Raw genomic sequence first — 20,013 nt, 5'->3', positions numbered from 1 at the left:
TGGTGGGGCTATAGTAAATGTAGATTACAAACAAATAAAAATTCAACTGACCTATAAAACCTGTTTTCAAGTCTCCTCCTGATCGTGGTGAGGTCAGTTGGATAAGCAACAACAGTGCAATACATGGGATAGGCACTAAGGTCCACCGGAACAGCAAAGGGATTAGAAATGTCTGAAAGACAAAAGATCAAAATAATTTAGATGCCTCAGAAGATACCAGAAGGGACATTATAAGATAACTAGATTCCTTATAACGGTTTCTGGGTTTTCTTTCTAAGAATTCAGCAAAAGCAATATGGATCTACAGCTGGATATGTCATTACCCAAAGGGTAGGATTCTTCCTCTTGTACCATGTTAACTACTCTTGAAAAAGCATTTTTTGTTTAAGTATCGCATCTGAGATTTGCATGTCAGCAGCCAACCGTATTGCTAAAAAGCAACATGGCAAATGCACTTACAACAGGAATACTGCAACAAGCAACATAAACTAAGAACAGAGACCTGTCCTGTGTACAAATATAGGACAGAATTTAAATCATAGCGTGCTATTAAAGTGCTACAAACTAGTTACAAGGTATTTGTTGGTGAGGATGTTTGGTGAGGACTTGTTGGTTGTTTTTTGAGGGGTTTAATTCAACGTTTTGCTCGTTCATATTTAGATATGACACACTGAGAACCCCCACTAAGTTGAAAGGAAGCAGGTCAAGCCACAGAAATAAGGGAGTATAACTGAAAAGGACACCATATGAAATTTAAAAGGCTCTTTTTAATGATTTAGTTGAGCACATTTCAAATACTCCACACCAACTCCCAACACTCCATCCTATCTACTCTTCAGTCACGTGCCGCCATGTGATATTCTTAATCCTTCCACCTTTTCCCTCCAAACATACCAAGGGAAAGAAGTTGCTCAATCCCCCGGATTACTCGTTCACATTCTTCATCTCTGGAATGGGCCCCCCATTCTCCTTCCTGGGGTTTGTAGAGAAGAGCTGTCAGCTCATCTGGAGTCACAGGAACTCCAGCACCAACCTCCTCCGGATAAGCAGCTAAATATGAAGAATTCAACAACAGTAAGTACGAGCAGTGGCAAAAAACTATTCACTTTGCATATGGACATGAATTCAACACACACTTACTTCCTTCTGGAATTGGTTCCATGTCCCACGGACTCATCCTCTCTCTTTCATTATTGTCCCAGCTATTAAAAGAAATACATTCAAATGCATAAGTTAAAGCTGAATATAACAATACACCTTTTCTCTAACAGACTTAAAACAAAAAGGTCATGCCTATTAGAAACAAGACACGTCACTAGCTACAAACTCCTCATTTTTCTCTCATATCCCCTATATATTCACTGCACTGCTGTTTACACTACAAGTGTTATTTTAGGAGTAAGTCAATAATTAAATAAATAAAAACAAAGTGGCTTATTATGTATTTAAATGGGAAAAAGGGTCCTAGTTCTTGAGGTACACATTTAAGTTGCATCTAAAGGTCTAGGAAACCCAGAGCATGTAAACACGTGTGATACATCACAGCTACGTAAATACTTACTGAACACAGTAGCACTGGAAGGAACTATCAGGATATTCTGCCTGGAAAGGCTGCTGACTCTCCACAGTTCCAAACCACCAAGCGTCATCTATTATACTGCGAAATCTATCCCCTATAAGGAAGAAGATTGCATTCAGCAAAAGAACACCACAAATAATTGTTAAATACTTCTTTTTAGAGACTCGATTTCATCTTTCAAAAACGCACTACTCCGATTCTTACATTTTGCACTACAGGAATCAAGCCCTTCCCCTGAAGGGAGGACTTTCACATCTCTGGTTAATTAGTCACAGCCGCTCCATGCCTCAAATTACAATATAACAGGACATTCTTCTGCTATCACAGGCCTTGTAACAGTTTCAGTCATCTGTCTTTTTCTGCTACAGGAATTGTAGCAAACATCAAATAAAGTTTCCAACAATTGCTATAATATCATGTGTGGTGTAGTCCTTTACATGGTGTAATACAGACACCGTATCCTATTAAGCAGCTGCAGAAATGTTGCAAAACATGGAAGTGGAAAAAAATAGTCACCTATTTGCCAGTTCCTTTCTTTGGCTTCATTATAAAACTGATGCAGCACAAGGAAGTCAATAACATCTGGCATATCATGGTACCTTCATGAAAAAGACAAAAAAAATTGCTTCTATTACCCACAAACATAGTTCCACACGTACAATACGGACAGTCTCCAAACACATTTCATGCATTTTGTTTTCAAGTTTGGCGTAGTAATGAATTAAGGCCATCACCATGCCTTGCAAGAGAAAAAAGAAAGGAGGAGGGGGAAGTTTCTAAACTGCAAGAAAATCTCTTGAAGAATGTCATCAGCATTTCAGTTACTTACTTTATGGAAAATGATTCTCCTGTCATTTTGCCTGTGATTGGATCTAGGAATGCAAGCTTCAAGCAGCAGAGCGTAGGAGGCCCAACTTCATATTTAATTCCTACAGTCTTCACAAATTCTTGTTCCTGTTTATCAATAAGCATGGAACAGTATTATTTTAACAACAAAAACATCCAGTACCAAACATATTAATAAAAAACAAATATGTTTCCACTCTACAGCCCAGGTAACTTCACCCATAAAAGTTTCCTTTTCAAAATACTAAAAAAAATTAAAATCAATCGCAGTCACCTTAAAAATGAAAAAGATAGAAGATGCTCATTCCCTTGGTAGATTCATGAACAGGATACCCACGAATTATTTAACTTTTGTAATAAGGTTCTAAGGAACATACCACTCTGGTTTTGACCACACTGACAGCACCAGAGGTTATACCTGACTAAACCCAGGGCCTCTCACCCTTGCGTAGCAACACACAGGGGCAATAAAAGGAAACTCTTCCTCTTAAAGCGGAAATTCAACAATAGCCTTTACGTTCACATCCTGTCAAACGTCAGCCGGTGGTAAGACCGCTATCCTAAATGAGATACTATTTCCTTTGCCTTACAAACTGATGATGCCTTTGAAGATTACAGCTGGAATCACCAAATACCTAGGACTAGTAACTGGATATTTTTCCAGTAAAGCAATTATTTTCATTAATAGAACCACTGGCACACACATATACGAATATTAGCACATATATGTGCTCTTCTCTCAATATGAAATCTGAGTAAAGCAGAAAAAAATATGGCAACACTGTGGATTAAGTATTAAGGGACTCAGTGGTTCAAAGCAAAAGGATAAGAAAAATCCACAGAACTATGTAAACCTAGTATCTACCCAAGCAACCCATCATTCTTTTATTTTGTAAAAATATGTTGTAAGATATTGTCTTGCTCTGCCAAGAATTTAAGAACATACACAATTACATGTTTAGCTAGATCCACTGTTTAACAGAGCTTGTGCATACACTTAGGTCTTTACACCATGACGTCTTACTTCTTACCATACCATTTGAAACAACAAATAGAACCTAGATGCTCAGGTCATTGTAGAGCGTCAATAGAACTATAAACAGCTTTTGAGTAGTGAGTTCTGCATGAATTAGTGTTAAGAAAAAAAAACAACAGAGTTGGAAAGTAATTTGGGTTGAAAGTGACCCCTGAGAATCATCAAGTCCAAAATCCTGCTTACGGCAGGGCTAACGTCTGAGTTAGATCAGGCCACTCAGAGCCTGCCCTGTCAAGCTTTGAGAAGTCGTCAAGGATGGAGATTCCACGCTCTCTCTGGGCAACCTGTTCCAGTGCTTAACTACTCTCACTCTGACTTTTTTATTTAATATTCTACATTTTTTAATCCATCAGAATACCACACTAGATAAACTTGCACATTCTTTAATATCCTTGTGGTTTCCTGTTATCAGGAACTGAAGAGATATAAAGCCTTTGTGTTAATGAAAACACTAATTTTAAGATTTACAATTTTAATTTTGGTATTAACATTTTAAAGTAATGCCTTCTTCATGTTTTTCATACTGGTTTATAATGTCAATTTAACATTACAGAGATGTTCAGCTCTTTGAAGCATTTGTTTAACTTACCCTGAGTTCCATTTTGTTCCATGGTTGTTTTTGCATGTTAATACTGTAAATTTTTGCTTTCCTTACTGCCCGCACATAAGCTTCATGGCCTTGCCTAAAGTATATGATCTTAAAAGAAAATTGAAACAAAAAAAGTTTATTTTATTTTACTGATAGTTCTCTTCCTGTTTATTCTAAAATTTCCACAGACATGTCAGGCATCATCCCTTTCAGAACATATTGCATGCTTCTTTATTGCATTATAGAGCACTCTTCTCCTTCAAAATATTTATATCAGCCCCCAAAGTGGCACCTGCTATGTGCTTTCAAACTGGGATCATTAAGAAGTGTGCAGGTTTGTCTGAAGATGCACAATCAATTCTTCCTGCTACTCAGAAGTTACATGTGCACAAGAGGCACAGGACAGCTACCTGTAAACAACTGATTGCCTGAGGAAAAAAAAAGAGTTATCAGAACTCAGCCTATCTTGAGCACGATTCACTGAAAATATTGCTAGATATAATAGTCCTGACCAAAACAACCACCTCAGCCTAGGTGGGAATTTCTACACTCATTACCTCATCTCCCATTTGTGGGACAAAAGGCGAGCGGCGGGGTATAGTATCCAAGATCCACTGCGGGGCAAGCCATTCTTCACTGGGTTCACCTTCCATTGAAAGCAGTCCACTTGGTTTCTTAAATATATTACATTATATTTAGAATGCAAGCTGTAATTACGATGGCAGAACATATGAAAAACTGATCATACAGCACCTACTGAAGATAACTAGATTTAAGGGCAAAGCAAATGCTGGAATGACAACCTTCCTAAAACCTCAAATAAATAGTAGGGAATAAGACATGTTTGTTATAAACATAATAGAAGATTAAAAAATTCATAGACAAAGCGATTATATTTCTTTCCTTAGAAATACTCTAAATGTCTTCTTTAAAAAATACTAGGAAAAAGAAATCTGGCAATGTAGATACAGTACAGATGTGTTATAATTTTACAACAAGACCACCTTGGAGTAAATCTAACTGCAGTGAAGAGCATAAATCTAGGAGAAAACATCCCACCTGTAATGGAGAACTACCTGCATGAAAATGGAAGTACATCTATGTCACCGTAGCACCAAAACAAAACAAAACAAAAAGTACTCTGGTATTACAATTATTGTGCTATCTATAGGATCTTTCTTACTGTATATTTGTTTGTCAAAAATTTTATTTTGAAAACAACCACTCCAAAAAAATGTATATTCATAAAGTCAAAAAGACCCTAAAAAATTAAAAACGCTGACCTTTTTTCTAGGCTGTTTAAGTTTCCTTCGTTTTGGCTCCAGTCCTTTTGTTCCCTTCATATTTTCATCTTCAGAACTACTACAGATTTTCCGAGCTGCCTGCCTGGTTTGTCTCTTTGGAGGCTGGAGATTAATTCCAGCATCTGCTGTCCAGTCAGAATATTCACTTGATGAATCACTGTAGATAATAAAAAGTTGTAAGAAAGAAAACAGCACTTCAGTTTTCACACAATGGAGTGAAAGGTCCAAACATTCAACCTGTTCTTCTGGTTATGTGGAACAGATGTCAAGATTAGCACAAAATTTTCTTCTCATGTGAATTTAAAGAAAACCTCAGTGCTATCTAGTTTGTGTATTTCAGCAAATTATTTTATCAATTGCAAACTCACGGTAAAACTACAGTTATGGCTGATACCTATTTTCATACTAATTATCTCACTGATTCATAGACTGACTTCGTAAGACCTGACTGCACAAAACGCATGAAAAATTTAGAAAACTAGAGCACTCTTCTAAAAATACTGTTCTGACTTCTTTAATATCCAAATAACACATGTACAGTATTTATATTAGCTCACGGCCCTTCCAGCCATAAAAGCATAACATTAAAAAAAAGAAAAGACACTGTAGAAATTGTACACAAATACATATTGACAACAGAAAAATTAGGAAACACTGAAGTATGAACAGAAGATATGTATGCACTTCTATTGCATTTCTATTCTATTGTACAATACAATTCTATTGTATTTCTATTGCATATGAATAACTGGTATTGATGTTTTCAAGCAGTTCTTAATTAAAGACAACATTTTCTTACAAATGGTCTTTCAAAATTGTTCTTGACTTCAAAAAGAAAGAAAAAAGCCCACAAAAAATACAATATAAGATGTTTCATGAAGAATTGGGGAAAAAAAAAAGTCAGTCTTCAAAATTAGGAATTTTTCACAGTGGTTTTCTGTTGAATACTGTTATAAAAACTTCTACAATTACTTAGTCACCCAAATACATAAAAGTATTTGTCTGTTCACAGACTCCACAAATTTCGTCGGTTACCGTTTTAAATTAGCTAAGTGTACCGAACACTTTGCTCCGATCTGTCACAAAGTGTAACAAATCTGCACTGACTTGTAGTCACAGTATCACAACATCAACTGTCTTACTTAAATTACGTGATTGACTAACGTTGACAATTAAGAGAGCAGCAAAGCTACCTGGAACTGCTTTCACTTTGCCATGCTGCCACAGGATCATCCATAGATGCATCACTTGTGCCAACAGTCTCATCTTCCTGTATTAAAAACAAAAGGCTTCACTTTTGGGCCAAGTTAAAAATGTATCATTTTTGTTTGCAAGCAAGTTATATGAGTTGTCTCACCTGAGGAAAGCTTCGTATTTAAGGACTGGTTTAGCTTAAAGTAAGTCTACGATTTCTTTCTGTATCTTAGCTAATATTATACTATATGCTTATATAATTTCTGTAGAAAGAGATGTGAATTTTAATGGTATTAGAACCATAGAATGAGTTCTTATTTAAGTGTTTGATTAATAAATTTTAGCGTCAAGTGACCAGCTTTACAGCTATTCTGTATGTTCAATGCATTTACAAAGTGACAACGTTCAGTCTCTTTTTACTTTGCATGCTTCCTTAATGAGAACAAGTTATATTTAATCTGGTATATTTTAAGTTCTTCCCTTGCCAATATCAATGATTAATACCAATACTCAATCTCTTTCAACAGCAGTCTACAGACGTAGGTGAAATCAAAGTGCCGAATGCGACCTAGGATATATGTGCAGTATGAAATCCCCAAATACCAAGTGGTTTAACACAACCCAGTTAAATTTACTTGAAAATGTTTCAGATTTCCAAAAATACACAACCTGTTTTAAGCTAGTTTTAAATACTGTACTGGCATTGAGGTAAATGCTCCTTCTCTCTCCAAGATCAACTTGCTACACTAACACCACAAATCCAAATGACTCAATGATTTCTAGTTTCTTCCTAGGTGGAGAAACTCAGAGCCTTAACGGTAACAGTGCTCTCAGCACATCTGTTGTCAAACTACGCTCCTTGTGAACAGGGAACCTATTGAAAGGATCACTTGACGTATCAGACCTCTGAGGAGCTGTCTGATTCTTCTCGGGCACGTGCGTTTTGACTTGCTCCTTGCTGGTTGTGTTCTATCGTGGAGCGTGTTTGGTAGGCATGCTGGCGTTTGCGTTGGTTTCTTCTCAAAGACCTTCCACTTCCTGGTTGGTAATCGTTCTTTTATCACAGGACAGGAGGGACAAAAAGAAAAAGATTAGAGATTTAATGATGAATTACACAGTTAAAAAACACCTCCTTAAAGTGACTGTACATTGTACCACATCTACAAGTGACAACTAAGAAATCTAGAATTAGAAAAGATATTTTTAACACACTTGTGGTTCATTTCAGTGCACATGCAGACTTTTTTTTTGGTCCAATATCAATTCTACTTTTTAAAGTAGCAGTCCTTAGAAAGGAAGTTATGGAGAAATATAATTTTTTCTAAAAAATACCTGCAGTCTCTGGATAAGAGAAAAGCTAGCCCCTTAAAAAAGTGTGGCACCTCTAATATTTCTCCTAGTTTCCACAAGTCAAACTGAACATCCCCTGTGGCTCTGCTCTTTTCCTTTCCCAGCTTCTCCCCACTGCTGAAGCCTTACAGATAGAGATTTACCACTGTAAATACTACAATCTGAAAACAGACAAATTACAGTTACGGAAGGAAGGGAGAGAGCCAGAGACACAATTAGTACTGTTGATCTTCTAAATCATTTAATAAAATTGGGTTTGGGTTTTTTTTGTTTCTCTTTTTTTTGCTCTGTTCTCAGAGCTGCTTCACACCCAGGTTCTCTCTTCTACTGAATTAACTCACCCGTTGTAAGGTGTGGGATGGCTTTCTCTTCTTTTCAACAGTGTATAAATTAATTTCAATTTCACCTTTGGCAGCTCGACATTCTTCCTGGACCCTAATTATACATAGGAAACATCCATTTTATTCAATAAATCATCACATAACTTGACAGTTTCATTAATATACACATTAAAATACTTCTGGTTCCCTTGCTATAAGAAATTTGAGCACAAGTCCTCCTAGCAGCATCCACACATACTTCACTCCTGGAATTACAAGTTAAGGAAGCAAATTTGTTAGTTGAGCATGCATAATTATTTTCAAGAAAATTGAACTGTATTAGAATTATTTTTTGTGTTTTTTTTAAATAAAGCTTCAGGAAAAATGTGGTATGTGAACAACTGAAGAAAGATCCAATTGTGAAGAGAAGGAATTACTATTCTCAACTCTCCAGCAGAGGCTACCACTCTAATCCTAATATCTGAGTTTCAAAACCAACCAACCAACCAACCCACCCATGCCCAAAAGCCAACACATTTCCGAAAAATCGTTTTTTAAAACTCATAACAGGTGTATGGAAGAATCATTAAACATTACACAATTTAATCTTTCTTCCTGTCTCACTTAGCATCTTACTTGCTGATGCCTGGAGGAAGCTCATTCACCACTACTCTCCTGCTCCACGCCATGAGATCTCTCTCCGTTGCCATTTGACTTCGGGGAGCATTGTGATGCATTTGCCGGACCCCTTCAATCTGACCACTTCTCCGGAGACCAACGTTTGGTGGAGATGTAACATCCAAACCTGGACTTCGAAGAGCTAAGGAAGAAAAAGATTTTTCTTCACTTCTACAACCCATCAATAAAATCCAGAATGTAAAGCTTAAGGACTGCACGGAGATTCTGTTTTGGCAATAAACAACACTTATTCTATGTTAAGTGGCTTTGTCTTTTGCTTCAGATGAACTTTTTTGTGTATTGGCCTCGGACTACTGGAGATGCGCAGGCTACTGCAACATCACTGTGGCTTGCTGTATCTTAGAGATATCTGAGGCAAGCAAAGAATATAATCTATGAGAAAAGTTTTAAAGGCACTTAAGTGACCTTCAAATCAAAGTCTTGTCAACTGTTTAAAAGGCTCTGAAATCATGAATCTTAAATTCTATGGTACCAGAAAAGATGAGGTTGACATCTAAAATAATAGACTGCTGCAAAGTTTAAGGTGTCTGTTGTACCTCCATTTGTTCTGTATTTGTAATGCTTATCTACTGTGCCACAGGCACTGCTCCTTCTCTGGGCTTTTCATCAGGTGGCACAACAACGCAGTACTACGTAGTCAGGAGAAAACAGAGACTGAATCTTTAGCAAAGTGAGACAGAAAGACTGATAATATCAGAATCGCTGCTAGCACTGCCTTAATTTATCTCATCATTTGGGAATGCATCAACACAATTTCCACATGCTTAAATATGGTTAACCGTGTGAATAAATTGCATTCACGGTTGTGCAAACCTATACAAAAATACTCGGCTGTTAAAACATCAAGTACTTTATATATACTCTAATTAACTCACACAAATGAGCAGTTCACGTAGCAAAGCCACTGATCAATGCAAATTCTGTAAGGTCACAGTACTTCAATTTCTATACCACTCACATCTGGAAATCCCCTTTCACACAAATACAGGGATATACAAATAAAATTGAGAACTAGGATTGCACAACACATCAACCTATCATAAGAAGCAGAAAAGACTTCTTGCGAGTCAAAGCTGGCTTCTAGGCCACCTTCTTGACAATACCAATTTAGATCAATGCAGAAGTGTATTTTCAGCATTTTTCACTAATATTTTTCCTATTCCTTCTTGAATTTAAAAGACAAGCAACTCCAAATCTAGCAATCCTAATGAGCTTTGCCAGGAAATCTAATTCAAACGTGTAATCAGTCATTTAACCTAGAACTAACTTATTAGTGAGTGTAAATTTTTTAAAAGCTCAGGATGACTTGCAGCACAAGTCCACAGCATCTGCTCTCTTACGTTGACTGCACTCAGTCAGCTGCCTCACAGTCAGCTGTTCACATCTGATTGAGTTTGTTTTAAATTTTTAATTACTTTGTGTATTAAAAATAAAATCACAGTAGCAGAACACTTACCAGGAGAATAATCTCAAGCTTTCTAAGGAAACACTAAGACAGAGCAGACATGTTTATTTTATAAACACTGATGCTCAGCCTTAGCATTTATGCTGCAACAGGAAGCCATTAGTCTGTCACAACATTGTATTCCATTGACATTCTCTAATTATATGCTGTTATCTTGACATTATGCAGTTACAAAGCATCATCTCTGCAGTGACTGAAATCAAGACAATACAGTGAACCTTATGTTTATTTTTTAGGAAAGGTTTATAACAAGAATAATTACAGTCTAACAGTTCTAGGTAATCAGATACAGCCCAGTTAGACCATTGCGTGCCCTCAGCTGCACCTTAAACTTTTAATTCCTCTGCTAGCATCAGTAGAACGTCCAACTGCTCCACACAGGTTAACTATGTGTGTAAGAACAAGAGAGAGAAGCATCCTCAGAGACATAGTCTCAGAACTTACGTCAACCCATTTTGATTAGTACCTTACTGTGCTTTAGGAAAAGAAATGACGGAGGTAACAAAGGGACACTTACCTCCATTAACAGAGTGGGATCTATTGAGTGGAGGGTTTGGAAGAGTTTCTCCTTCATTAATTAGTCTCAGATCTTGTTCCCTCTGTAGCTCTCTGATCATTCCATCAAGGATACTCTCATCCTGGTCATTAGTTTGCTGCCCGATGACTTGTTCAACTACTTCACCATCACCTTCACAAGAACAAAGCCATAACTGCTTATAAAATGATTAATTTCTGTTTTACTAAACACCATAGAAACAACCAAATTTAAAATTGTGCACAATTATTTGACTGCTCTGCAAAACATCTGATCACCAGCTGGCCTTCTGCTCTCATCTAATAAACAGAGGCAAAGTTTAAAAGAGAAGTTACAATAAAAACCTAAAAGTACAGACCACAGGGAAAAATATAAACACAAACCCTTAGAAACAGCAGAAAGAAATTATGCTTCAGTAGGTAATAATGGAAGATCTCTTCTGGAGATCAGCATTTTGCAAAAGTTTATGTCTACAAGAAAAAAAAACCCGTTTTAAAAACCAAAAGCTATTTTTTCAACGTCTGTCTTACCTTCCTGCTTCCTTACTCACATACACAGTTACACCAAGGTTAATGGGACAATTCTTTAAGCGTGCTGCCATATACCTGGTAGAAGTCCACACTTCTTGCCTCCAGTCAAGTTGATTCCATAAACTCCCTTTATGCCATAAAGCCACCCCATCTCCTCTTCTACCTCTATACTGAATTTAAACCACTAGTTTCAGAAGACAACTGGAACAAACAAATCCTTATAGTACCATCCTACTGAGCTGGTGCTCAATGCTGTGCAATACATGTATTATGCAAGAGTTTTAGACGGCATACCATTAGCTACATATCCCAGCTGAGGAATAAGCTGTTCATCCTTGCAGTTTTCCCTCCCTGGTACCAGCCGCTGGAATCTCGTGGGATGAGGATTTCCATCAACATCCACCAAGAATGGAGGAGGCATAAGATGTGGAGCCTGTTGAGTCTGTTCATCCAACACATAGTTATTTGCATCGCGGATCAGTGGTCGGTAATCGGTATGGAAGAACATCTGATCTGGAATCTGCAAGAAAAGCAATTTAGTAAGTAAATCAATGGCCATTTGCAGCTGTCTTGCTGCTTTGGAATGGCTCCCATACCCATAAACCACAACTCCTATGCTTAGGATCAGCAGAAGAAATGTTATAACAGAGAACAGATTCCTACCACAAATGTGTTTTATTACCAAGGCTTGATGCAAAAATTCAATAGCAAAATATGCCAACAGAGGTGAATAGATAGAAATTAATGGTTTGTTCCCCTGTCTAGAGATTCTCTTGTCTAAATCTTTTTGATCTAGGCAAACAGCGACTGCTTCATGATCTAATTACTATTTTGTCTGGGGCAGGGTGAGGGAATAAACTGGAACACAAATACTTCTAAGACAAAATCAGGTCAAGACACAGAAGAGTTTAAAATTCATTCAACCCACCTTTTCATAATATTTATTGCATCCAAAACCAAATAGTAGCAGATGTCCATGAGAGTCTGTGCAGGCAAAATGCTGTCCATCTGGTGAGAACTTGCAATCAAAAACAGCTCCATGGCCTTGGCCCTCAATCTGTATACAAGCACAGAGCATTCCTTTCACAGTCATGCATTCTCTACAAGAGCATTTTTACAAAAATTTCACGTGTGCTCCAACAAGTATTTAATCCTAATTCTGTGTAACTTCTCATCAAGCTCAAGACTGATTTACACTTATATTTTTTCCACTTAATTATTAAAGCTAAACTGAACAATGCAGTAAAGCCTTGCATTCTCTCTTTGTCCTGAAATTTCGGTACAACTTTTAATGTATGTTCTGAAACAACTATCTAGAAATCTACATTTTACGTTAACGGCAGACATAGGGCAAGCCTGCACCAAAGATCTCAGACATGTACTGGCTCCGTACAAGCAGGTTTCACAGCCCCAAGTGCCAGGAGGCTAGCTCAGGTCCTGAAGCAGTACAGCTGCGTTTGCTCAGCACTGGAACCACACCAACAAACCTGGCACTGGGCGCATTAAGACAGATGCAGCACGGAGCCAGCCACACCGTTTCCCAGACCGCAGCATTGCGCTACAACACACAGGCTTACTGGTTTTCATTGCTCTACCCTGGGAGTCGCTATGATCTTTTGCCTGGTATAACCATACCCATACACATTAAAAATATTCAGATGGAACAGATCCCATGAAAGACTCGCTGTTACACTCACAATATGCAACAACATACTTTGGCATTGCTTACTGAAGAGTACAGGGGCTTTTTTTTAATATGTAGAAGTTTTCCCCTAATCCTGTTGTAACATTGGTCACAACAGGTATATAATGAAATCTGCTTTTGCCTCAAGACCAGTTTTACACAAATGTGAAAAAGACCCCACCCTTCCCTGATCATTCTTACCATGTTAAAGTAATTGCGAATTTTTGTTCCTTTGTCTATATCCCAAACAAAAATATTTCCATCATGACCCGCCGAAAGTACAATCCTTTGGTCAAACGGATGGGCCTCCAGAACAAAAACTTCATCATCGTGACCCTGCAGTGAAAGCGGGGTGAAAAAAAAGGTAACATTTCTCCATGTAACATCTCCAAACCTGCTAGTATTTAGTGTGAGGACATCTCAGTTCAGGTAGTCATCCATGACAGCTCAATTTACTGGATCTTAGACTAGACCTGTGTCTGTACTTAGGCAACATTTCTGTCAGAGGCTTGGCATGATCACTGCCCACTTTGCAAACGCCTCGGACTGTAGCTCAGCACAGCTGAGATGGAGAGGGACGGGGAGGAAGGAGAAATCAGCAGCGAGGACAGCCGCAACCCTCCAATCTGGACACAAACGGTGGCCTCCAAAGGGCTCCCTTTCAGCCAGCAATCACCAGGGTCTAGCAGCATTTTGGTCATCACCTCCTTTCCCCATGACACATACTCCTCCCAATAAGCGTAAGACAGGTGGCATACTTCAGGACAAAACACTCCCCGTCAGGGGGAATGATGATGCAGTTTAGCCTCAAATCAATTTCAGAGTTGAACTATAACCATTTGGGATTACCCACTTGAATTTTACTCACAGATAAGCTATGAAGAAGCTGCCCTGTGGACGAGTTCCACACTTTGAGAAGGAAATTGTTGACTGCAGTGATGACAGTGGCATCGTATCTATCCCAAGCCACCATAGTAACCTTCAGTTTTGTCACCTTGTCCTCCCCAGATGCTACACTGTTTCTAAAGAAATTAATAATTTAAAGAAGAAATAAATCAGTAACTACACATGGAAACATGTAACAGTGCTAATTCAGTATGAAATTAGGGAGAGCATGGCTGCCACCACTGTGGCTACTGGCTAATGCAGGAGAATGAAGGATGGCTTCTGCAGTGGTAAAAAACAGAAAATATACAGTACCACTGTATATTTATGTATTTTTATTGTAGATTTATAGAGTTTTATTTCCTTAAAAAGGAGAAGTTTCTCTTCTGTTCTTCTTAAGCGATCATCCTCGCCTACCCCAATACTTTCTTTCAAGCCATTCAGTTCTACTAAGTTTTTTCCTACGAGGCATTTTTCTTATCAGTGATCCATATGAGTAAACTCTATAATGAGCAAAAATTTGCTAAATGAATCCAAATCATACTTTGACAGCTAACTTATTAACAATGCTACCGTATGAAATATAAAGAATTCTGCACAGCAAAATGCCTAATGGATTTCTCCACCTCTGCTTTTTGTTACTGTGCATATTCAATTACAAGGCCACTTACAGAAGTCACTTGAGGATCTCAAAAAGAAAAGCTCGAAACCCTAATTGAACTGGAGAACCAGATCACCATACCTCATCTCCCACTTGAAAACTTAAGGAAAAATACGATGTTAAGAAACATTCTGGATATACATATTACAGAAATTTTGCCAGGCAAGTCAGGCCTTGGAATAAAATAAGAAATCCAAAAATGTGTTTACAAACGAATGTTGTTAGGAAAAAGAATCTATGTCACATCTCTCATTAACTTTCTGCTTACTGTCATTTGTCCTCAGGTGGGTAAAATAAGCTGTAATGGGCAACACCTTTTTTTTTAACTAAAATTATTTACTAAATTTATTTACTCGAATAGTAACTGGAATCATAGAAGAAACTGTCAATTACCTACAACAGTGGCTGTGTGATGCCAGAAACCGTTGAACATATGCATATTTACATTCATATCATACATTTTGCTCAGTTTTCCTCTATTCTAACTTTATCATTCCTTACAATTTTAACTGCATTCCATAGCACAAAAAACAAAATAGCACAGCATATGACATAAAATAAATACTAACGACCTGAGGAAACTGATTACGGCAGTTGCTACTATCTGAGAGCTGACAGAAACTAACACTTGTTTTGGACATTTTTTAAAAAACATGCAGGTCAGCATATGATCAATGAGCTTCTATTAAAAACCTCTTCCTGTGAGATGAACTCTATTTGGCATTCTTTCTTCATACATAAAATACTAAATATTCCCCAACCATTAGGGTAAGGAACTACCAAGGTATTAATGTTGTCTTTTAGGGGCTAATTAACTGTGTAACTTAACAGAGCCATGGCATTTTCAATACACAAAAAACATGCACTGAAATTAACTCAAAATGGAAGTAAATAAATAGTTTTCAGTACGACGGAAGATTTTGTTTTGTGTGTAAATGTTGCTATGAAGTGAGTTCTGTTTTGGTTTGTTTTACCCTGTCATCTTAGTAGCCATATCCAGGACTACACTCTTCCAATCTTGCTGCTGATAGTGCCATATTCTTGCTGTTCCATCTCTGCTTCCACTGACAAATCTTAAGCTATGGAAAATAAAGAAAAAAAAAAAAAGTCATGAAATTCTGAGTAAGCATAGGTCACTGCTGCTTTTGGTCTAATACCTACATGCCCATCTTAGGAGCTTATTTTCTCACTATTCAGTAGCTTCGCTATGGAGTTTTCCATCCTCAGCAACAGTGTGGGCATGCTAAATCCTGCGGCAAGAATATTTAGGAGCTTGGCAGAGGACTGTCATTCACCTTAGGAAAGGTCACTACAAGCACTTCCTTTTACGTTATTCTGCAACAAACATGGACACACGCACAGAAGTATATCTATACTTGGAAGTGTATACTTGTGCATATATACTTGTCTTACTCTATATATCCCCACACATAGGCGTGTTTAACAACTCATAAAATATCCATGAACTGCTGCCGCAGGAAACAGGCAGCTACAAAACGCTGGCAAGCCAAGAGCACACCCATTCGCACCAGCAGAGAAGCTAGAATGTATTTAGTCTTTTTTCAACACTTATTCTTTATATTGTTTGTGCATCTCTGATCTAGAGAATGTAATTAAAAGACAGTGAGGTTACAATTTTCATATCAGATATTGTACGGTACAAAAGAGTTTATATCCCACAACATTAATTACATTTGGCTACAGCTAGCAGATGGCCTTGGAATGACTTCAATGTCGTAATTCATACAAGCTGCACATTCCCTTTTTAATGACATCAGCAAATCCCTTGAGCAGTTCACAGTGGCAGCAAAGAAAAAGAAACTGTATGCCAGGAGTCTAGCATAAATTATAATACATTAACTTAGGGAGAGGGTGAAGACAGAGAAGGGAAATACCCAAGTTGAACACAAGTAGGTAGCCCTGCCTGTGAAGTTGAACGTGAGTATTTTCATTTTTAAACTCCTCCTTGTTTAAAAAATTCAAGCATCCAGCAAATGCATTTAACTACATCATAATGCTTTGGCTATCAATGTCACAGAAATCGTTTTTGTTGAGGAATTTGAAAAAAGCTCCTCAAGTAATACATTTTCACAGGATGGCCAACACCTTTAAAAGTATATTCCATTTATATACAAAATTACATGTAAAAAGGCAAGCCTATGCAATTTGATTTTAATAAGTGATTCTTTCACCTTTTCAGTTTCCCTGATCTGAATTTTTTCTTCGTGATGAAAAGAGTTTCTTTTTATTTTTACTTCTTTATGTTAAAATAAAAAGGAAGCTATTGCTTTTCCATTAAAAGCATCACTATAGCATATAATTTTCAGTGAGTATGTGACCTAACACCCCCCGTGAGACCTGCTCTCTCACATCCTTTGGAAGGAACTGTTAGCACAATTATACCGGTGCATTCCCACATAATTTTACGTGACAAAGATCTCGGAGTACAGGTGCAGTTCCACTGGCAAAGCTACAGTTTTGCTTGGAAGGCTCCAGCTTGCACACATCCCTTAAACCTTCTGCCAAGCAAAATAAGAAATATAAGCAAAAGCTGGCATAAAGCCACTTACATGAAGATGTTGATCACTAATCAAAGCCTGCCACGCCACACCAACTCAGCTGCGCCGCAGAAGTTTGACACACAGACATGCCTATAGGCACCTTTATACATTTTATCATGAGCATCCTGACTTTAATTCTTACGTAAGAGACAGCATCCTGACTTAGCACAGTTTTAAAAAATGAAAGCTCTGCAGGTTGCAATGGTTCACTTCAGAAATTTTAAGACCACAGCATTACTGTTATCATCTAAACTAATTAACTGGAAATTCATATATTTGCCTAGAAATTCAGGTATTTGCCAGGTATGTCGCCAGAGATAAGTAAATTACTATGAACAATAAAGCAGACCAACGAAACGATCATCAAGACCCACAGGTCTTAAGACTGTGCCTCTGTAACTGGTCCTGGACAGGCGGCAGCAACCAAGGACTGCAAGTTCAGAGAGTCTGTGGTGCACGTGTAGAGGAACTGTCCCGTATACTCAGTTCCAGCAACTGGTCAAGGTAAGTGCTTGAACAATAAAGCAGACCAACGAAACGATCATCAAGACCCACAGGTCTTAAGACTGTGCCTCTGTAACTGGTCCTGGACAGGCGGCAGCAACCAAGGACTGCGAGTTCAGAGAGTCTGTGGTGCGCGTATACTCAGTTCCAGCAACTGGTCAAAGTAAGTGCTGTAGCTCATCATTAGCCACATAAACGACCACAGACTCACACAGCCTTCACTCCAGGAAATGTGAAGATTAGCCCATTTATTATCACACTTGGTGATGTTAAGCTATCCAGACGTACCAATGACTCAGTGAAGACTAAAGATAGTGGGTTGCAAGGAGACACCACAAAAATACAGTAGGACACTACTGAAGTATTACATAAAACATCCAAATCCTTGTGAAAAGCCAAACAATTATAATGAGAAGAACATGTGTAAAGGAAAGTTTTACTCTCAAATGCAGACAAATTCAGCAGGGGAATTTTATCTACTAAGTAGACTGGATCCAAATTTGGGATGTGAGGATCAACTGCACCTTTACATCCCATTGAAGAGCTGTTCTTTGCTTATCCCCTTGGATATAAATCAGGGTTTTTGGGGTTGGTTTTTCCTGGCAATTTCAGAGTTACAAAAATACAAGATGAGGGATGAGGGCCTGGTTATTCATCATATCACGTATATCACTCCAGAACCTCACAGAAGTTGAGCTCTTATGAATTATGAGTATTTATGAAAACAAACACTCTTCCCATATTTTTCAGAACTCTGAGCACCAGAAGAGACAACTTGCTTATTCAATGTGCCCAGAGAGGGACTGGCAGAAGAAATCATCCACCAAGGAATTAAATGAGACAGACAGTAAAGGGTGGGTGCCTTATGTTTCAGCAACATATCAGCAATGTCATATTATTTGGAAAATGTTTTCAAATTATGCTAATCATTGGCTGCTTTCTGGTCCCCAGCTGGTATAAATGATACAGATAACATATGCAAGAGAAGTAAATTTTAACAAAAAAAACAAACATATACATAATCTATCAACAACACCATCAGCTTCAACATGATTCTCACACAGATCATAAATAAGAGCACAGTGAAGTAATGAAAAACAACCCCAAGATAAAAGGTAGTTCTACAGTTCCTTGTTTTCATTATGCATGATACTCATCATTTAGATGCCATTATTTCCTTGATTTCCTTCTATTTCACTTCTGACAACACACCAGGTCTTATTTCCCCTTTCATGTTTATGTTCTTTTCATAAATGACTGCACTGAGCACATAAGTGACTGCACAGGTAAAAGCACCTTGCAAGAGAGGCTCCTATAATGAAGGTCAGACCACAGCTCCTTGCAGACTTACTTGCCTGACCATCTGTGCATGTGCAACAGTTCTAAATTTTGCTTAGAACTACATTTGTTATAATGCTCTTACTCCAGAAGTAACCCCTTCTGTACTTAACAAGGCTACCGGTGAAGTAAGACACACTTACACAGAAAGGATACAAAATTTGGTTTCCAATTTGCTGTTTAAAAAATACAAAGCAAAAGCATAGTTACAGAATGTTTTTGTTGTTACGGCAGAGGACAACAAGTCCAAGCTCGTGGATATGACACACAACTTGCAACGTACTTTGAATAATTTGTCTAAGATTAATCAGAGTCCACGTGCAGTCTTCCTGTTGCACCAAATTTTCTCTGAAATGTTATTTGGAAAATTAAATACCATACGCCTCATGTCAAAATCCCAGGACAGCCACTCACCTGTCACCATTGTTACAGAACTGGACTGCAACCACTTTGTCCTAAACAGAAGGGAGGAAAAAAATAATAGTAAGTGCTTTGTAAGCTGAAACACTCATCCAAAAAGATCCTAATGATGAGCTTCTATTTAGCAAATTGCATCTTCCCATGCATCTCCTACAACATGCCATCTTACCAATTCAAGAACAGAAAAGTCATGTTTGAAGTTAAAACTTCCCCAGGCACGTCATATTAAACATTGAAATAGAAAACTTCAGAGAGGTGATGGTTTCGTGTTGCTCCTGAAGTAGCTCAGAGACAGAAACGATTTCCGACTCCGTCTCCCTGACGCTTAGACCTTCAGGAGGAAGAAGCTGCAGCAGCTTGTTCCTGCCTGAGCACAGTCTTCCTGCACAGTGCCACAGGACCACGCACACCCCGGGGTAAGCTCTGCCTGGGAAACTCTGCACCTTTGGGACTCCACAGAGTTAGCAGGAATAAGGAACCCCAGGAGCTCACAAGGCCTAGTAGGTACGGCAC

The 20,013-nt window shown here is 38.1% G+C and overlaps 1 protein-coding gene across 1 annotated transcript in view; it reads right to left on the bottom strand.

The window, feature by feature from the left end:
- Positions 1-20,013, bottom strand: part of BRWD3 (bromodomain and WD repeat domain containing 3) — a 59,881-nt gene that overhangs the window by 11,233 nt on the left and 28,635 nt on the right. Inside the window, exons 9-28 of the mRNA XM_009326658.1 lie at positions 19,495-19,535; positions 15,652-15,756; positions 14,000-14,153; positions 13,333-13,467; positions 12,376-12,504; positions 11,742-11,967; positions 10,900-11,070; positions 8,855-9,038; positions 8,240-8,333; positions 7,453-7,602; positions 6,548-6,624; positions 5,334-5,511; positions 4,608-4,724; positions 4,051-4,158; positions 2,409-2,533; positions 2,096-2,178; positions 1,562-1,673; positions 1,141-1,202; positions 895-1,050; positions 52-172 (exon numbers count right to left, since the gene is read on the bottom strand). Coding sequence (XP_009324933.1) covers positions 52-172; positions 895-1,050; positions 1,141-1,202; positions 1,562-1,673; positions 2,096-2,178; positions 2,409-2,533; positions 4,051-4,158; positions 4,608-4,724; positions 5,334-5,511; positions 6,548-6,624; positions 7,453-7,602; positions 8,240-8,333; positions 8,855-9,038; positions 10,900-11,070; positions 11,742-11,967; positions 12,376-12,504; positions 13,333-13,467; positions 14,000-14,153; positions 15,652-15,756; positions 19,495-19,535 — 2,528 coding nt within the window. The remainder of the gene's footprint in view (positions 1-51; positions 173-894; positions 1,051-1,140; positions 1,203-1,561; positions 1,674-2,095; positions 2,179-2,408; positions 2,534-4,050; positions 4,159-4,607; positions 4,725-5,333; positions 5,512-6,547; positions 6,625-7,452; positions 7,603-8,239; positions 8,334-8,854; positions 9,039-10,899; positions 11,071-11,741; positions 11,968-12,375; positions 12,505-13,332; positions 13,468-13,999; positions 14,154-15,651; positions 15,757-19,494; positions 19,536-20,013) is intronic.

The sequence above is a fragment of the Pygoscelis adeliae genome, unplaced genomic scaffold (assembly GCF_000699105.1).
Source record: "Pygoscelis adeliae isolate BGI_AS28 unplaced genomic scaffold, ASM69910v1 Scaffold216, whole genome shotgun sequence".
NCBI classification, from domain to species: Eukaryota; Metazoa; Chordata; class Aves; order Sphenisciformes; family Spheniscidae; genus Pygoscelis; species Pygoscelis adeliae.
This window is presented reverse-complemented; position numbering and strand designations above follow the sequence as displayed.